At 38.0% G+C, this 16,814-nt stretch overlaps 1 protein-coding gene across 1 annotated transcript in view; it reads right to left on the bottom strand.

Moving 5' to 3' along the window:
* Positions 1–5,537: 5,537 nt before the first annotated feature.
* Positions 5,538–16,814, bottom strand: part of LOC146002375 (uncharacterized) — a 276,890-nt gene continuing 265,613 nt past the window's right edge. The window contains exon 4 of the mRNA XM_083140104.1: positions 5,538–8,948. Coding sequence (XP_082996230.1) covers positions 7,432–8,948 — 1,517 coding nt within the window. The 3' untranslated portion in view covers positions 5,538–7,431. The remainder of the gene's footprint in view (positions 8,949–16,814) is intronic.

The raw sequence follows: 16,814 nt of genomic DNA on the forward strand, positions 1-16,814 counted from the left end.
ATTGTTTCAGCGTTTGAACTCGGAGTATTCCGCTATACTTTGGTTCTCGAAGAGACTCCACCCAGCAATTGTTGTTCTACCTAATTTATGCCTGAAGCTTAAGTGCAAGCCAAACCACTGAAGTTTCTGACGTGACTGTGAAATGTAGTCCAGCCAATGGCAAATTGTCCATCAACAAGATAATTCATTCTGTTTTTCACCGAAACAAAAAACACAGAAACCAGAGGCCAGCACAGAGGCAATGCCACTCACTGACGTATTTATTGAGACGGGTCAGTGCCGTATCTACAAGCCTCAAAACCCCGCAGTGCGGGGGGGGGGGGGGGGGGCCTGAGACAATGAAGCCTTTGGCATAATAGAAGGTTCGTATATGCGTATGTAAAAAATAAACGTAGTTACTCAGTGGTACAGAAACGAATACATTGTATACAGGTAAAGTTAAAGTTCCTGTGTATATAGCACCGTGCCAGGAAGGCACATTTAGGGTATGTGGGGGTAGGACATCTTGGAGGTGATGTGATTTGCACCACGCTCCGGTCACCTTTACCCCCCACCGGGTACCATTTGATTTGAGGCTGGATGGACCCTGCAGGCGCTTTATGCGGGGACAAAGCCGTAAAAAAATCCGACATTAGATCACCCACTCCGGGTCTCCTGCGTGGCAGTCAAACTTGAATCAAATCGGGCTAGAATTTCACAAGAAATGGAGTGGTGAAGGTTTCGTCAACCTTATGACGGCATGATCATATAACAAATGCATCATTTTCCAGGTGTGTGAGAAGACAGTGTCATATATATATCACATCACCACGGGCGCCGAAACCGGGGAGGGGGCTAGAGTCCGGGCCCCTCCCGTTCTCGTTTGCACCTTCCCCCCCTATAGGGAGCCCAATGTATAATTTTCAACATATTACATAACTTTTGCACACAGAAACTTCACACACAACAGGTGGCAAAATACGCAGGATTTTGCTCTCAAAAGGGCAGAATCTATAATGTGGGACTATCACTCACTTTGAGTGTCTTTCTTGTGCTTGTGCGTTTACTATTTCAGTATTTCCTTTTTCAAACTGACAATGAATTAAGGAAATCGCATGGTATATTATGACAGGGTTAACATTTAGCTTGCCAAAAACCGACCTTGCCTGGATGGAAATTTTGTCTTGGACCTTCCTCTGTTAAAAAATATGTGTGAAGATATGAAACTCTTATAAAGGATTGTAGGAATACATATTATAAACAGAATATGATAATCAAATTATCAGTCAAAAGTTACATGTATAGTATTATGTTCTATAATTACATACTCATAGTAGTTCAATTAATTTTTTGTCCACCTTATAAAGCTCGATGTACCCTGATATAGCTACTGTACATGTCTTGTCAAATCTAGTTAAAGTAATTACAATTTTTAATAGGTCTCAAAATTTTTAAAAAAAACTCCCCCCCCCCCACCGACAAACAGAAGCAAATCAGTATTTATGCTTTACTCAGCTCTGAAGAAATCGGCGCCTATACACATCACCCCTTCCCATTTCAAAACTTTGAGTTGAATTCAATATGGCGGATGTACGCTTGGAACACATCAATGTGGTTCCCCTCAAGCCTAACCTGTTCCTACCATGACCAATTGTACCCAGCCTAACTACTTTACTTTTTATAGGGGAGGGGGTGTTGAGGAACTTTTGAATCACCCTGTAGGCTCTTGTATGTCACTTTGTCAACATGAGATCAAGAATTACACACACAGAGATACATTATATGTGTGTAAAGTGTAATATAATACATACATACATACATATATATATATACATATATATATATATATATATATATATATATATATATATATATATATATATATATGTGTGTGTGTGTGTGTGTGTGTGTGTGAAGGCAGGCAGGTAGAGGGGTGCCTTTGGTAATATTTTGCAGGGGAGGGGTTTGTAGATCCGGCAATGCATGGTGGCATCATCGAACCATTTTTTCTTCCAAAACGAGGTAGGAGATGGAGTTACAGTGACTGGTGAGAGGTGCCGATTGTTAACAGATTTCTTGTGGCCAAATTTTGATGAAATTAATTTGGAGGACATGTGGTTCCAACAAGACGATGTCACATGTCATACTGCTAATGCCACCCACTATAGACGTATTGCAAGAACAGTTTGGTGAAAGAATTATTTCAAGAAATGCAACTGTTAGTTGGCCTTCAAGAAGTTGCGATTTAACTCCTTTATATCGTTTTTTTGTGGGGTTATTTGACATCTATAGTCTATGCAAACAGACCACGAACCCTTGATGCATTAAGATTGAACATCGAACGCTGCATTCGTCACATTAGACCAGAGTTATTGCACAAAGTCATCGAAAATTGGGTTCATAGAATTCACTCGTGTGCACGAAGTCGAGGTGGACACTTAAATGATGTGTTATTCAAAACATAATGTAATAAACTATGCTTCAAAATATTATATAAAGTTTCGTTGTATCTTTAATAGTTTTTATGTTATGTCATTGTAAAACCATATTGTTCTTATTGGAAAACCCTTTACAAAAGATTTCCACCATGGAAAATATCTTACTTTATCTGCAACTCGAATTGATTAAACATGATGAACGTTTCTTAATGGGATAAATGCTTTCTTGTCTCCTTGAATAGTATAGAATCTAATAGTTGGCAACAGTGACTGCATTACTCATTGTCCTGGAGACTGTGCATTGCAAGAAAGATATTCACTGTTGATACGCCAGAGGTCCTTGGAAGCTTGCAAGACCTGGCAGTTATCCGTTGGCTTGTGATGTTTGGAACTTCAATACCCAGGCACACAGTTCTTAATTTCAGACTCGTTAGGTGATAAGAGGAGGAAAACTTGGTTCTGCAGCCAGGTGGGGGAAATTGCCCCCCGTGAAACTCTGCGTATGGTTAATGGGTCATAAATAGGGCTAGGAATGTCTTGACAAAAAATAATTATCAAAAAAATTCCCTAAAAACAATCAAATTTAACTAAAAATTGAAAAAAAAACTTTAAAAAATAATTTTAAAGAATTTTATTATTTAAAATGTAAAAAATAATATTGTCAAATCAAAATTATTTTTATACCCGATAAATCAGTTGCAACTAGGCCTATCAGCTGAGCTTAGTGCTTGAGTGGGAATACGTTAAAGATATTATGAAAAGAATGACCAACGATTGTCATCACAACATGTTGCGTTCAACATCAGCTGGCACAGGAAGTTATTCAACATTTTTATTAAATATTTAAATTTTAAAATATATAAGCTCCAGAAGTAAGAAAATTAATAAAAAATAACCTAAAATGACAAAAAAAGTGTATTATTAACCCAAAAATGCTTTTAAAATGCCCCAGGATAGGAAATACATCTTAAAATGTTTAATCTGTCAGAAAACAAGTAAATACTAAACAGGTACGTTTACGGATTACCAGAAATAAGTCATTGAAATCCTAGCCCTCGTCATGAATATATGTATTTAGTGACTGCGATTAGGGGGACGTGGGCAGTTGCTACTTTTTGCCCTCGCACTATGGCCTCTTAATGCTAAGCCTTGTCTACCCAGAAAACATCAACTGTCCTTGCCCTATCAGTATGGCACCCGATCACCGCTACTCTACATAATACGTATATTTATACTTTTTACCTGGGTGCAAAAAACCTGTACAGGATGGACGAATAAGTTGAATCTGCATTTTCTACGTAACCATATGCTCAATGGGTACTAGGCAATACATTGGTACATATCCTGGTTTCCTGATATAGGTTGAAACTTCTATACGAAAATTATAAGTTTGTAAACTGAATCACGTGCTGGGATAGTGATATATTTATATTCTCGATCGATCGATGGAAGGTAAAAAAATTGACAACAACCTTTACGTAACTAATACAGAGCATTCCCTGACATTCGCTACGAGACTCGGTGGCAAGCGGCCCGGCGTCAGAGCTTGTCTTTCCCGGTGAACGGGTCCGCGACAGTCGCACGCTACAGTCTGTTTTTTTCGCTCTCCCTGCCTTTGCTCTCTTTCCCTTTCTGTTGACGTTGTAGACTGACGCCAGTATAATCCTCCCTAGGAAGTTGTGTTGTGTCGTGTCCGTGTGTTGAAGATTGTGGCTTAATATGGCACCACAAAAGTTTACATTACAACAAAGGATTTATCTTGTCGAGTGTTACTTCTGAAAGAGGAATTGTGTTGAAGTGCGACGACGTCTTGCAACGAAATTTCCTGGTGTTCCCGTTCCACATAGGACCACTATATTAAACCTCGTAAAAAAGTTTAGAGTAACAGGGTCAGTTCTGAATAAAAGTGGAAAGAAAAACCCACGTGTACTTACTGAGGAAAAACTCTATGAGATAGCACAAAGGTTAGAACAGTCTCCTCGGAAATCTATCCGCCACCTCTCACAAGAAACGGATGTTTCAAAAATCACAGCATTTAGAGCCACTAAAATTCTTAAATCTAAAAAAAATAAAAATAAAGTTTACAAAGATAATCCGCACACCATCCGGGAGTTAAAAGACAGTATTGTACGAGAAATCGGGAGAATTACAGTAGACGAACGTGCGCGTGTAAATGTCAATTTCCTTCGGAGATGCCAGGAATGTGTTACAGCGGAGGGACATTATTTTCAACACCACCTGTAGTCAAGGTATGAAAACACAATATGAAAACTAATTTTAATAGCCGACTCCAGCGACTGTCGCGAACCACGTCCACCGCGAAAGACACGCTCTGACGCCAGGCCGCTTGCCGCCGAGTCTCGTAGCGAATTGCAGGGAATGCTCTAGAAGTATGTGTGTTTGTGTGTGTGTGTGTACATATATATATATATATATATATATATATATATATATATATATATATATATATATATATATATATATATATATATATATATATATACACACACACACACACATACATTCATATATTATGCACAAAATGCCGATAGAATAATAATTGTAATGAAATATTAGTTCTATCGGTCTTGCTATTCAGAAATCCTCTGTAAATGCCACAGAGATTAAATTTTGTAATGAATTCTGATTCAATCCTTAATTATTTTCATGATATAAATTATCCTAATGAGTAATTATTTAAAAATCTATGACCAATAAACCAGGAGATATCTCGTTGTATTGATAACGTAGTAAATGCTCTAACGTGTTAACTATTATTTGAAGGATTCGGGTGTAAAACATTGTGACATTTTGGTCATTTCCGAGTTCGTTAAGAAAAAGTTTACTAGAAGCTATACTAGTGTCGATAAATTGTTTTCGTGTTGTATTTACCAATTTCACAAGGCTTCACTGATTGCAATGCAAATTCTATGACATGAAGGAAGACACATTTTACTTTGTAACTATAAAATTACCAAAATATCACTTATCATGTTTTACACACGAGCCCTTCAATTAGAGGAATATCTGATTTGAGTATCTTAGATTTCCTTATATCAATGAGCATGTGGAGGATTACATATATATTTACAAAGAAAATTCTACGATCTGTGAGTTGTTTGATTTCAGTTTTATTTATCCACCTCTTGTACGTAAAAATACATCATGAACATTGTATTATTATACAATATGTACAACCATAAATTAGCAATTTCACAAATTGGCATTAATTTGGCAAAGCTCAGTTTTTTTATAACACACTCATAACTTTAGTTTTTAGTAAAAAAAAGTACTGAGAAAGATTCAGTGAGAGAGGGACTGTTTTGCAGGGTTTGATATATCTTGATAAAAATTAATTCAATTTTATTTCATTTACTAATTTTATTTTGTACACATTTAAAAGTATTTTGCATTAAAACCAGGAAATTAAAGATCATGGGTAACACATTACGTAACGTATGTCACGTACACTTTAAATTCACATATTAGAATGTAAAATTTCGTCATTCATAAAAATGTCTTCTTAAAATAATTATGAAGTTTGTTTTCTATTTCTTAATATAATTCCCTGCAAGACAAATAAAATTGTTATACTGAAAAAGAGAAATGGATAAATGCCATAAATGTATATACATGAAAATCACCTAGGACAAATTACAAAAGCTTCATAATTTACAAACACGTGTTCAATTATTATATGCATCTTTAAACAACGAAATTATTCATACTGATCTTAAAATAACTATCACATTTCCTTGTTAGCGTTAGTGTTGTACAAAGATGAAACGTTTATTTCTGATTTCTTAGAAACATTATTACTCTTTTACAAGCAAGATTTCGGAATGGTTTAAATGTATCTACTGGATACAATACAGCACATTGCTTTGTAAAGAATACATTAAATTTTCTTATGTAATGGCTCACAGTACGCAAACCTTTTCAATTAATATTGTTCTAAAGACACACCACACAAGTTCCCTTTTCGAACACACAACCCGAAAGAACAAAGAAAGTCCTTCAAACATAATACCGTATTCTCCCCAAACAATCAGACAAAAGAAAAAAACAACGATCATACATATGAATTCTCTCTTAAAATTTCTCTCACATGAAAACACCAGTTTCACTGATATGTTCTGTACATTATATTAGTAACGAAGTAGTATGGAAGAGATAATTAAAATTTTATACAAAACAGTACACGTGCATATATAAAAAGTGCTTTATAGGCACATAATGACTCATTCGCTTAACTATACACTTCTTTGTGTACGCAAAAAACTCGCTCACCTACATAACAATTCCTAAGGTCAGTATTTTGTTAACATTCGTTCTGCTCATCTGATTTCGCACGATAACTCGCTGTCATTTTTTAAGGCAGCTACTGCAAACATATTTACCAAATATGCCATTTTTGAGCATTCTGGGGTCTCTACCAAGGATAAATAGGCCTACCCCATTGTATCACTATTAGTTGATAAATAATTAATGTACAAAATTGGTTTCCAGTGAAGGCACTTCGTCCCTAGAAATAGTTTCTAACATTTTTTTTATAAAATCCATATTGTCAGCTAATATTAGTGATAGTTTACCCATGATATTATTGTAGGGCATTCATATTGACATGCATTTTTCAGGATATGCAGTAAAAACTGGTAGGTTTTTTTGCCTCTAGTTTGAAGTACTTTAATAATGTATGTATTCGTAGTCAAAGCAAAGCAAAAACATCTGTTTGCGTGTAGTCACATAGACTATCAGAATCATTACAATGTTGTAGTCAGGAATTTATCTTCTTAAGACTTTATATCGTAAAATCTAAAGAAGTGCATACATGCATTGCATTGTTGGTAGCAGATATAGGGAGCCGCGTAAAAAACCCTAATCATAAAGATTTATTTAGCTACCAGGTAGGACGATTCGTTGACTACGCGTCGCAAACTATTCTAGTGTTTGAATTCTTTGATGACTTTTCGAAGGCGTTCGTTCAAGTTCTGCTTGAGACTTTGACTCAGCCTCAGTAAGGGTGTAGAGCCGCAATTCCTACACGGCTAGAGGACAATGAACTTGTGGACCTGTGGAATTCAGGTTCTGCGTAGCTGTGACGGTATCTACTTCTGTGGGGATCCTGACTGTCCTGTTTGCTTACTACCTGGTGTGGAATGGCATGGTGCTGGAGTCTAGCCGTCTCCCTGTCCAGCCCTGGATACCTCTCGTGATCTGCAAGTTCCTGGTACGACATTGGCCTGTGCCCGCTGCCACCTCTTCCAGGATTTGGCTGAGGAACATGGCTTCTATCCCGACGTTCGTTCTCCGGGATTTCCTGGTACGATCGACGCTTAAATTCCTTAGCTAGTTCATTAGAATTGCGTCGACGTTCTTCTTCCAACATTTCGAACATTGACCTTCGCTTCTTCTCTGGTTTATCTATGATTCTCCTGTCCCCGCTTCCTCCACAGCTACGCCTCTCGGGACTTGGCTCGACTGGATCCGGTGAGCGAGGATTAGGAGTTGGCATTGATCTCTGCGGTTCCCTTGAAGAGGACGGTGTAGGGAGGTAACGTGTTCTTGGTAATGGGATTGGGTTTATTGGGCTAATTGGACGTTCTTGGGGTTCCCAGCTATCATCCTTTCTTTCTTGTCTTCTTGGGCTTCTGTACCTTATTCGCTGATGATGCGCTGGTTCCTCAACATCTCCTCGTCTGTATTTGTAGTCTCCATTAGCTCGTCCGCTGTCGAGGCTCTCTCGGGATCTTTGCCTATGGTACTCTCGTCGACTGTAGCTGCGTTTCAGCGCTTCTTCCTCCTCTTCGGCGGATGGTAGTCTTGTTGCCAGTCGCCTGCGAGGACTTCGGTCTTCAAGGTCGTCATCCAAATCTTCCGGCTCATCATTCATCCTTCTTCCTCGATATCCGTTACTTTCTCGACTCAAGTGACGTTCCAGTTTGTAATGCTCAACTTCATCAAGGTCTGGAGTTGAGATTTCACGGGATTTGGACCATCCTGAACGAGGTCTGCTTTCCTCTCGTCCACTCCGAGACGCGTATCCTGTGTCGTGGCTGTTGTAACCCTTTCTCTCCATGCTCCGATCCGAGGATCTCAGTTCCCGATGCTCCCTGTACTGTCTTGGAACTTCGGAATTCGACGGCGCCGACCTGGACATCCAAGGAGCGATCCCCTGTCGTTTCTTCTCCATGTGTTGCTGGAGGGCTTTCTCCTGTTCTTCCAATCTCTCGCGCTCCAGAGACAGGAATTTCTCCTTTGCGTCCTGGAACCTCTCCCGCGGAGACAGAGGACCGGACGGGCTGCTGTCGTGGCTAGGTGACGGCGATCGCTGACGTTCCTCTGCCCGTCGCCGTCGCTGCAGTGCTGCCACGTCCAGCGAGGGCGACTCTGTGAGAGGGAGCTCCATGCTGTGGATGCGCCTGGCTCTCGGAAGAGACACGTCGCGGCTGATCTGCCATGTTGGCTGCACTAGGAAGAGCGAGTCTTCAGAAATGGCCGCTGGGTCGCCGCGTTCGTTCCATTCTTCATCTGAAAAGACACAAGTAAATGTTCGTATTAGTACCTGGCAGTGTATACAACTCACACAAAATATTTCTAAATGGACATAATTATGATATGAGAACATATACTGGATTAGCCTGTACAAATGTCAAATTTCTGTCAGCAACATTTTAAATAAAGTATATTGAAGGGTTCATCGCAACAGTAGTTTAAACCAAACCCAAATTTACTGTTGCATGCAAGGACAACAAAAAAGTAAACAATGGTCGATTGGACTCAACAATTTACCAAAAGTAAATATCAAATTAATGAGTTATATATATAGTATAATTACTGAAAATAACTTTCCATGAAGCTATGCATAAAGACACTACTGAGAATATTTTAGTTTACATAGGACCACTGTTACAACGAGCCCCTCAATTTTTTTTCTCATTCAATTATGCTGGATTCTGCTTTTTCATCGACTTATTTCATATTAGAATGCAATATGAATATTTCAGCACACATGTAACATATACCCATATGTACACAGAGCAAAAAACACTACTTTTCAGATTTTCACATGAAGATACTGCGCATACTCAAATAACATACTCAGATTTAGAAGATAATTACATGTAAGATCATATATCAAAAGAATATGTTAAAAACTACTGATTTCTTGCTCTTATTACTTTATATTCTAAATACTAATTTCGCTCTGTATTCATGGGGCACTGTCATAAATTTAATTTATTGTTATGCACGTTTGATTTTGACTATTTCCTGCATGATGGCTGACCTCACAGACTTTGACAAGATTTTTTTGGTCATTATTGTCCCGTGTCTGTTTAGAATATTTTTCGGAGGAGAGGAATAAAAAAAAAATATTACGACCTATATGGATTAACATACAGGGTAAAATAAATGACAAATCATTTTTAAACATTTAATCTTCATCCACGTTATGGTAACCAAAACAAATGTTAAAATCCAGGGATTTTCGCCAATTCCGTAAGTTGTGCATTTGCCTGTTCTTCAATCTAAAAATTACGACATTGTATGAAATGAATCTATCAGCAATATATATATTTTTAAAAAATTAGATGACTTTAGAAAGAAACTAAAATTTGGGGTAATTTAAAAATATTTCTAATCAAAATTATTAGAAGTGTTCGCTAGTCGCATTACTACAGATTTTTTTTTACAGAATTCGAACTCATACACACTTTTATACCCTGTCCCAGCTAACTGTAGAGCAGGGCCGCGCATATCGGCAGAGGAGGAGGAGAAAAATCGAGTGGTGAAAGTGCAGTGTTGCCAACCGTACGGTCCTGACCGTACATGTAAGGATGTACGCTCCAGACCTTAGTCCGTACGCTAAATGCACGGCTTGTGGAAATTTGCTCTTGCAGTTTTATCCCTAATATTTCCCTAAGAAATTCTTAAACCAATCGTTCTGACCTGGAGACAAAAATACGGTCCGTTTGCCATGTGCGTTCGGTATTATCCTTTTCAAAAGTTTGCAACGCTGCATAGCGAAGGAGGAAATCGGGAAAACTCCCATCGCCCATTACGCAATCCCGTTTCTCTCACTGTTCATTGGTGGAGCTGTCTCGCGTCACTACTTGCGCAGAGACTTGTTCTCGTTCGCCTGGTCTACAGTTAGCTGGTACGGATAATACGTAAATGTGTATTATAAAATATATGCTACACTCGTGCAATTGGTATGATTCATAACAATTAATACAAAAATTGAAAACATAGTTCAGTTTCAAATATTCAGTTATTAACTGTTGAGATACAGTGAGTGGAGGTGATTGGGTTCCAAAACTGGGGGGCAAAGACAGTATATTTTCCTTTGTATATAAGCTTTAGCATAGTACGGGGACAAAAGTGGCGAAAAGTGGGGGACAACTGCCCATCTTGCCCAACCCTAATCGCCGCCACTGGATACAATTTGTAGTCGTGCTCTATTCTGTACGAATCCCCCTCATATATTTGAGAAGAGAATTGCTATGCTATCTGGAAGAGAAACAAACGAACAGAAATTCTGTAAGGATAAGAACAGTTTCATCAGATTACCATGAAATCCTTCAAAATTACCATGTCTTCATTGTTGACAATGAACTCTGTGTGTTAAGTTGCAATACTTTCAACAATTTTATTTCTTGTGAGTTATAAAGTAACATTCGTTAAAGATCAGGAGAATTGCACGTCATTTTCTGCAAAGACTTAAGACTATAATAAAGATAATTCAAAGTTTTAATTTGTTTTTGCATTTCAAAATATTTAAAACAAACTATAGTTTGTGAATGATCTCATGATAAACATTGGCTTTTCCTTTTATAACATTGTGTTGAGTTTGGATAACAACTATCTTGTTCCTGTGTTCTTCTGGAAAATCTCGGGAACACTGATGTTGGTGTTCAAGTTCGAACTAAAAGTTCTCAATAGTAACACTTACTTTGAAACCGCATTACTTTTCCAAATCTAATGTTTTGAACTTTAAAATAAGTATATTTAGGTCTCATCGTCCATTACACGAGATAGGCCCATAGCCAGAATTTTATTTCCGTGGAGGGGGGGAGCCATCTAAAGGCGAAAACGTGGGAGTAGAAGCCTTGATGATGGATTTCTTAATACATTTAAACTTATTATACATCCTTATAAGGATGTAAAAATAATTACCACTATACATTATTTAAATTAGACATTTGGATATCCCCATGGATAAGTGCCTGACACGAGAGTACATTGTAACATATAGAGGTCTTAGCTCTGACAAATAAAGAGATTCCGTGCTATCCCGTTACGTGTCGCTGGGAACGCACTTCAATGGAGACAATTGACAAAATGGCAGACGTTGTTGTTGTTACCCGTATCCAGGTCGACAGCTTTCTGCGCGCACCGTTAGACTACAAGGAAGCCATCTGAAGGAGCAAAACAGTGCTAGTTTTCAGTATGTCACAAGCAGTGTTGCCAGATAACGAGATATTCCCTCGCCACAGGGAAATTTAGGCAGAATTTAAGGTGAAAAGGGTAAAGGAAAACGAGAAATTTAATGAAAGACAAAAAAAATTGTAGGGTAATTATCAGAGATGTCCGGGGGATCTTTTCGTGGGGAATAGTACATGTATTCATTCTAAAACTTGGCTTCCAACCATAATAACTTCAAATCAGAGGTGTCGCAATATATTGCGAGGCCCTGGGCGAGATTAGAATGCGAGGTCCCCACCCATTCTTTAAATTTGAAATCCCAATATGCCTAGATAGAAAATCTTCAAAGATACGTCCTCAAATTATCATATTTAAATATTATTAATAATAATAAATTATTGACAAAAACGGAGCATGCGATGGAGAAATTTTTAGTCCCTTAGGCTTAGAGCCCCGCCCGCCTATATGTTACCCTTCTGATTTGACGTGTTCATTCAAATTATAACTTTAAACTAGAATTTAAAACCAGATTAAAACAGAATGTTTTAATTTTATTGGCGACAAAACTTAGCCTTTTCAATCTAATTTTATCATTTTTATTTATTACGTTTCTTGTCAACCCCATGGGACGCGAGGCCCCTTCGTGTGCGAGGCACCGGTAGGTCGCCCACCCCTTGCTACGCCACTGCTTCAAATTATAATGTAACTAAATACCACAGCAAGCGATAAGACTACTGTTTACGGAATTTTTAATAGTTCGTGAATTTTCTTGCAAAGTGTACAATTTCCTAGCAGTAATCTTCATTATCTACTATTATCTCTCTTTTTTGGTCATAGGCGTAGCTTGGCGGGGGCAAGGGGGAGCATTTGCCCCCCAAAATTTTCAAGTTATTAATTATAAAAATTAAGTCCCAAGTTTGATTCAGCCCTCGTTCTACCCCCGAAAGTTAAGTCCCAAGTTTGATTCAGCCCTCAAAAATTAAGTCTAAGTTTGATTCTACCCCCGAAAGTTAAGTCCCAAGTTAGATTCAGCCCTCGAAAATTAAGTGAAAGTTTCATTCTGCCCCCGAAAGTAAAGTCCCAACTTTGATCCTGCCCCCCCCCCCTCCACCCCAAGTTAAGCTCCAAGTTTCATTCTGCCCTCGCCCCCAAAGTTAAATCCGAAGTTCGATTTTGCCCCTCCAAAGTTACGCTCCAAGTTACGCCCATGATTGCACATTAATCTAGCCTTGTAATCAAGTGGACTCAGGTTCGATCCCCGATGCCACTTTAAATATTAGATCCAATTAAATTAGATTAGTCTCTCTGAGCACAAAGTGAGTTTATAAGCACTACCATATACGCAGGATTTTTTTCGGAAGGAACTGTGATGTAGACAGTGGCGAGATCACTACAAAATAATAGGTAACTACCATTTTTAAACTTAGTTTTAAAAGTTTTTCCAAGATAAAAATGTTAATCGGGGGTAATTTTAAGGAGAGTTTACACTTACCAGTTTGGTTTTCCAGAGTTATTGATTTTTTTTTATTTTTCTCAAAATTTCTGGAGGGGCTGTAGCTCCATCAGCCCCCCTTCCGCTTCGTACGCCAGTGATTATAACAAAATTTCGACGACTTTGACTAATAATGCATCAGTCATAATATTTATGTGAATTGGACATTTCTACGTGTAAATTAAATGTTATTAATTCTACTACTACAACTTGACAATATTAAGTTTTATCATGATTTTAATTTTTACAAGATGAAGACAAAATTGTGTGAAAAGGGAAATTTTGCACCTTCAAAAGAGTATTTGTGCTTTACGGTTCTGGCAACACTGCCCACAAGTCAGCAATGGTGGTCTGAATGTGTCGTGAGAATGTCAACAACCCTCTTGAACTAATGTTGGAGTTTACGCTCATGTGGAACAACCACTGATATGAAGCTTGTGTAGAGCGAAGAATAATAGATCGATTTTCCCACCGCGTGCTTTTGTGGTTCTTGGGAAGTGTGACGGCCGGGTTGTTGTCGAGTTTCGTTCGAGATTAACCTAGCATTAAGTAACGTAACGGTGTAACCCAGAGCCATGCGCCAATTCACAGATTGTCGAGGCTGCTTGTTCACGGAATCAGATTAGGTGGAAAGATACGCGTGTCTACAACCTTGGTTGGCGGCCTGTGCTGTTCATTTGTTCAGAAGAAAAACCTTAACTGCTACCATTGAACGAATTAAAGTTTTTGCTTTCGAAGATGGCAGGAGTGAAGGTGCAATTACATCCTAGCCCCGTCTAGTTCGTTGCACATTTTGACACTAGGTGTAGTACAGGTGTATCCCGCTGTCAGGCTTCTGCAAGGAAATGACGTTCAACCTAGGTATGGGCAAACGGATCCGGATCCGAGAGTTTCGTATCTCAATCCCATTATAATATCACCACACCTTAAAAGGTAATTATGATCTTCGATTACAAAGAAATTTTTCATTAGTTAGTCCTACAAGATTTTTTTTCAAATGTTGTTCCTAAAATACTTTACTACGCATCGCCTAACACACTCACGCACAAAAATAATCTTACTTGTTTAACATAAAATGTCAGAGGTGATTTTGTAAATGCCATTGAAACGAATATGTATTCATTCGAATGTATTGGAAATGGAAACACACATAAATGTGAGACATTCCATTCCAGGATGAAACCTTTAACTCATTTAACAAGATAGAAATGTTATACAAAAATTATAAAATTGTTCTACCGTTACAGTTTTAAAAATTAAAATAAAACATTATAATATATGCAGTGTTATATAGTTACAAAGTGTAAGACTAACAAGGGAGGTTATCTAAGTGTCCCCCTCCGATTTCCATGAAACTTGGCAGGTGTATAGAGGGGTCCAAAGGTAGAAATGCGTGTTTTTTTCGGCTAAAAAACTGTTCTAGGGGCAAACCCCCACCCCACCCCCCTCAAATGTCAAGATGAGGACAAGTTGAAGTGGGGATCTGGCCCCTGTGCCCCCCTCCGATTTCCATGAAACTTGGCAGGAAACAGGAAAAACTTCATATTATTCGAATGATGAAATTGTAACGTGGGGTGATAGGCAGCAAGAAAGACAGCAGATTAAGTGGTCTCTTCTTTGATATCTGTGCCATCGTGAAGTACAAAATACAAGGAACCATTCATTACAAAGTGGTAGGTGTTTATGGAAAGGAAGCATGTGGAATCCAGTTTCTATTTAAGTAGTGGAATCAAGTCTGAACTTGAGAACAATTCCAAGTTATTTTCAATTCAATGTTATTGTAAAATAGCAATAATACAAGTTAAAATATGAGTTGTTATGGCTGAAGGGCAAGACATTATACCTTACTCTGCACCCCAGAGCTCGAAGTGGAAATCCCTAGCCGGGATGCTTTGCCAAGTTCGGGGAAAGGTGGGGGATGCTTGTATGGATCAACATGAAGAAAACTGAGTGGGTGGGGGGATGCCTATGCAAATTATCCTATTGGCGGATGCTTTATGAGAATTTTAACTGGGGGGGGAGGCCTTAGGATCACCCCACTTTGAGCACTGCTACCTCCCCGAGAAAAAATTTGCTGGCGGCCTTGATGGTGTACCTTACATATTTTACAAATTGATATTGTGGTTATGTTTGTTCTTTGTACAGGTCAACAAATTTACTGACACAGTGTATTTTATATAGTGGATATTCAAAAAATTATTTGTCACTCTTTGTACACAGGTTTAGAAGCATCTTCATCTTCATTAATAAGAATGAAAAATGTACTGCATGAAGGTGTAGAAATTGGCACTTTGTCGCCATCTGATCATGTAGGTTGAGTTGTATCATCTGCAAAGGAATAAATTGCCAGAGTACTGAGGTGAGTGTACACCAAACAGCAAAGGAAACAGTAGCCAAATTGTCCATCATCATTTTCATTCAGTCTGCTTTCCACAATGTGATGATAATGAATTGAAATAAAACGGCATAAGTAGAGGACAACACCTAGTTTGTATCAACAGAATTCCATTCCTCGAAACAACACAGGATGTAGAATGGAAAAGCATTATTTTCTTTCTCTTCCATGTGTCATGTTTTCAAGTTCTGATTTTTTTCCTCGTGTTGGTGCAAAAGTTGTTTGTTAACAGCTTATTTGGCGGATTCTTTCAAAACTGCTACACGTACAGTGGGATCCATGAGTATTACCGTGCAAATTGTCCATCACCATGTTCGTCTATTTTATTTGACCCAATAAGAGCTTCAAGAATTAAAAGAAGACTCAAAACAAGCTGTTGACAACTTCTACACCAGCATACATAAAAATCCATCGCTTAAAAACACACAGGATGTAAGAGAAAAATTAATGAAAAATAGTCATGGAAAATTTGCAGGGCAATACTCATGGATCCCACTGGGGCAGCACAAAAACTACGTATGATAACAATAAAAATTCCAAAGGCTATTTTTATTTCTGTCACGGTATGAAGACAAACTTACATATGACAAAAGAATTAACATAGAAAGAAGTGTTTTATAAATGTAAATTTATATCTCGACTATCTTATCTGTCCAAAATGAAATTTCCCAGCACCTAAGGAAATTCATTTAATTTTAATGTCTTAGCTCGAGTGATCCTGGCGATAGAACGTTTCGCAACGTTTGTCACGCACTTTATATTATCACCTTGCTAACTCAGTTTCGTTACGTTTTAACAGATTGCATCTTCGCCCGTTGGAAAGTTGTCCATTTTTTCTACCAATAAACTAAGGCATTTATCATTTAAGGAAATTTTTTATTAAGAACTAAAACATAGACTGTACAACTTACCGAAGTTTGTCTGTCTTTCGAAGATAACTTTCTACTTTGTAACGTTTTCAACAACAGTCTTTCGAAGATAACTTTCAACTTTGTAACGTTTTCAACAACAGTCTTTCGAAGATAACTTTCAACTTTGTAACGTTTTCATCAACAGTCTTTCGAAGATAATTTTCAACTTTGTA

Source organism: Lepisma saccharinum, chromosome 18 (genome assembly GCF_977018435.1).
Source record: "Lepisma saccharinum chromosome 18, izLepSacc3.1, whole genome shotgun sequence".
Lineage (NCBI taxonomy): Eukaryota > Metazoa > Arthropoda > Insecta > Zygentoma > Lepismatidae > Lepisma > Lepisma saccharinum.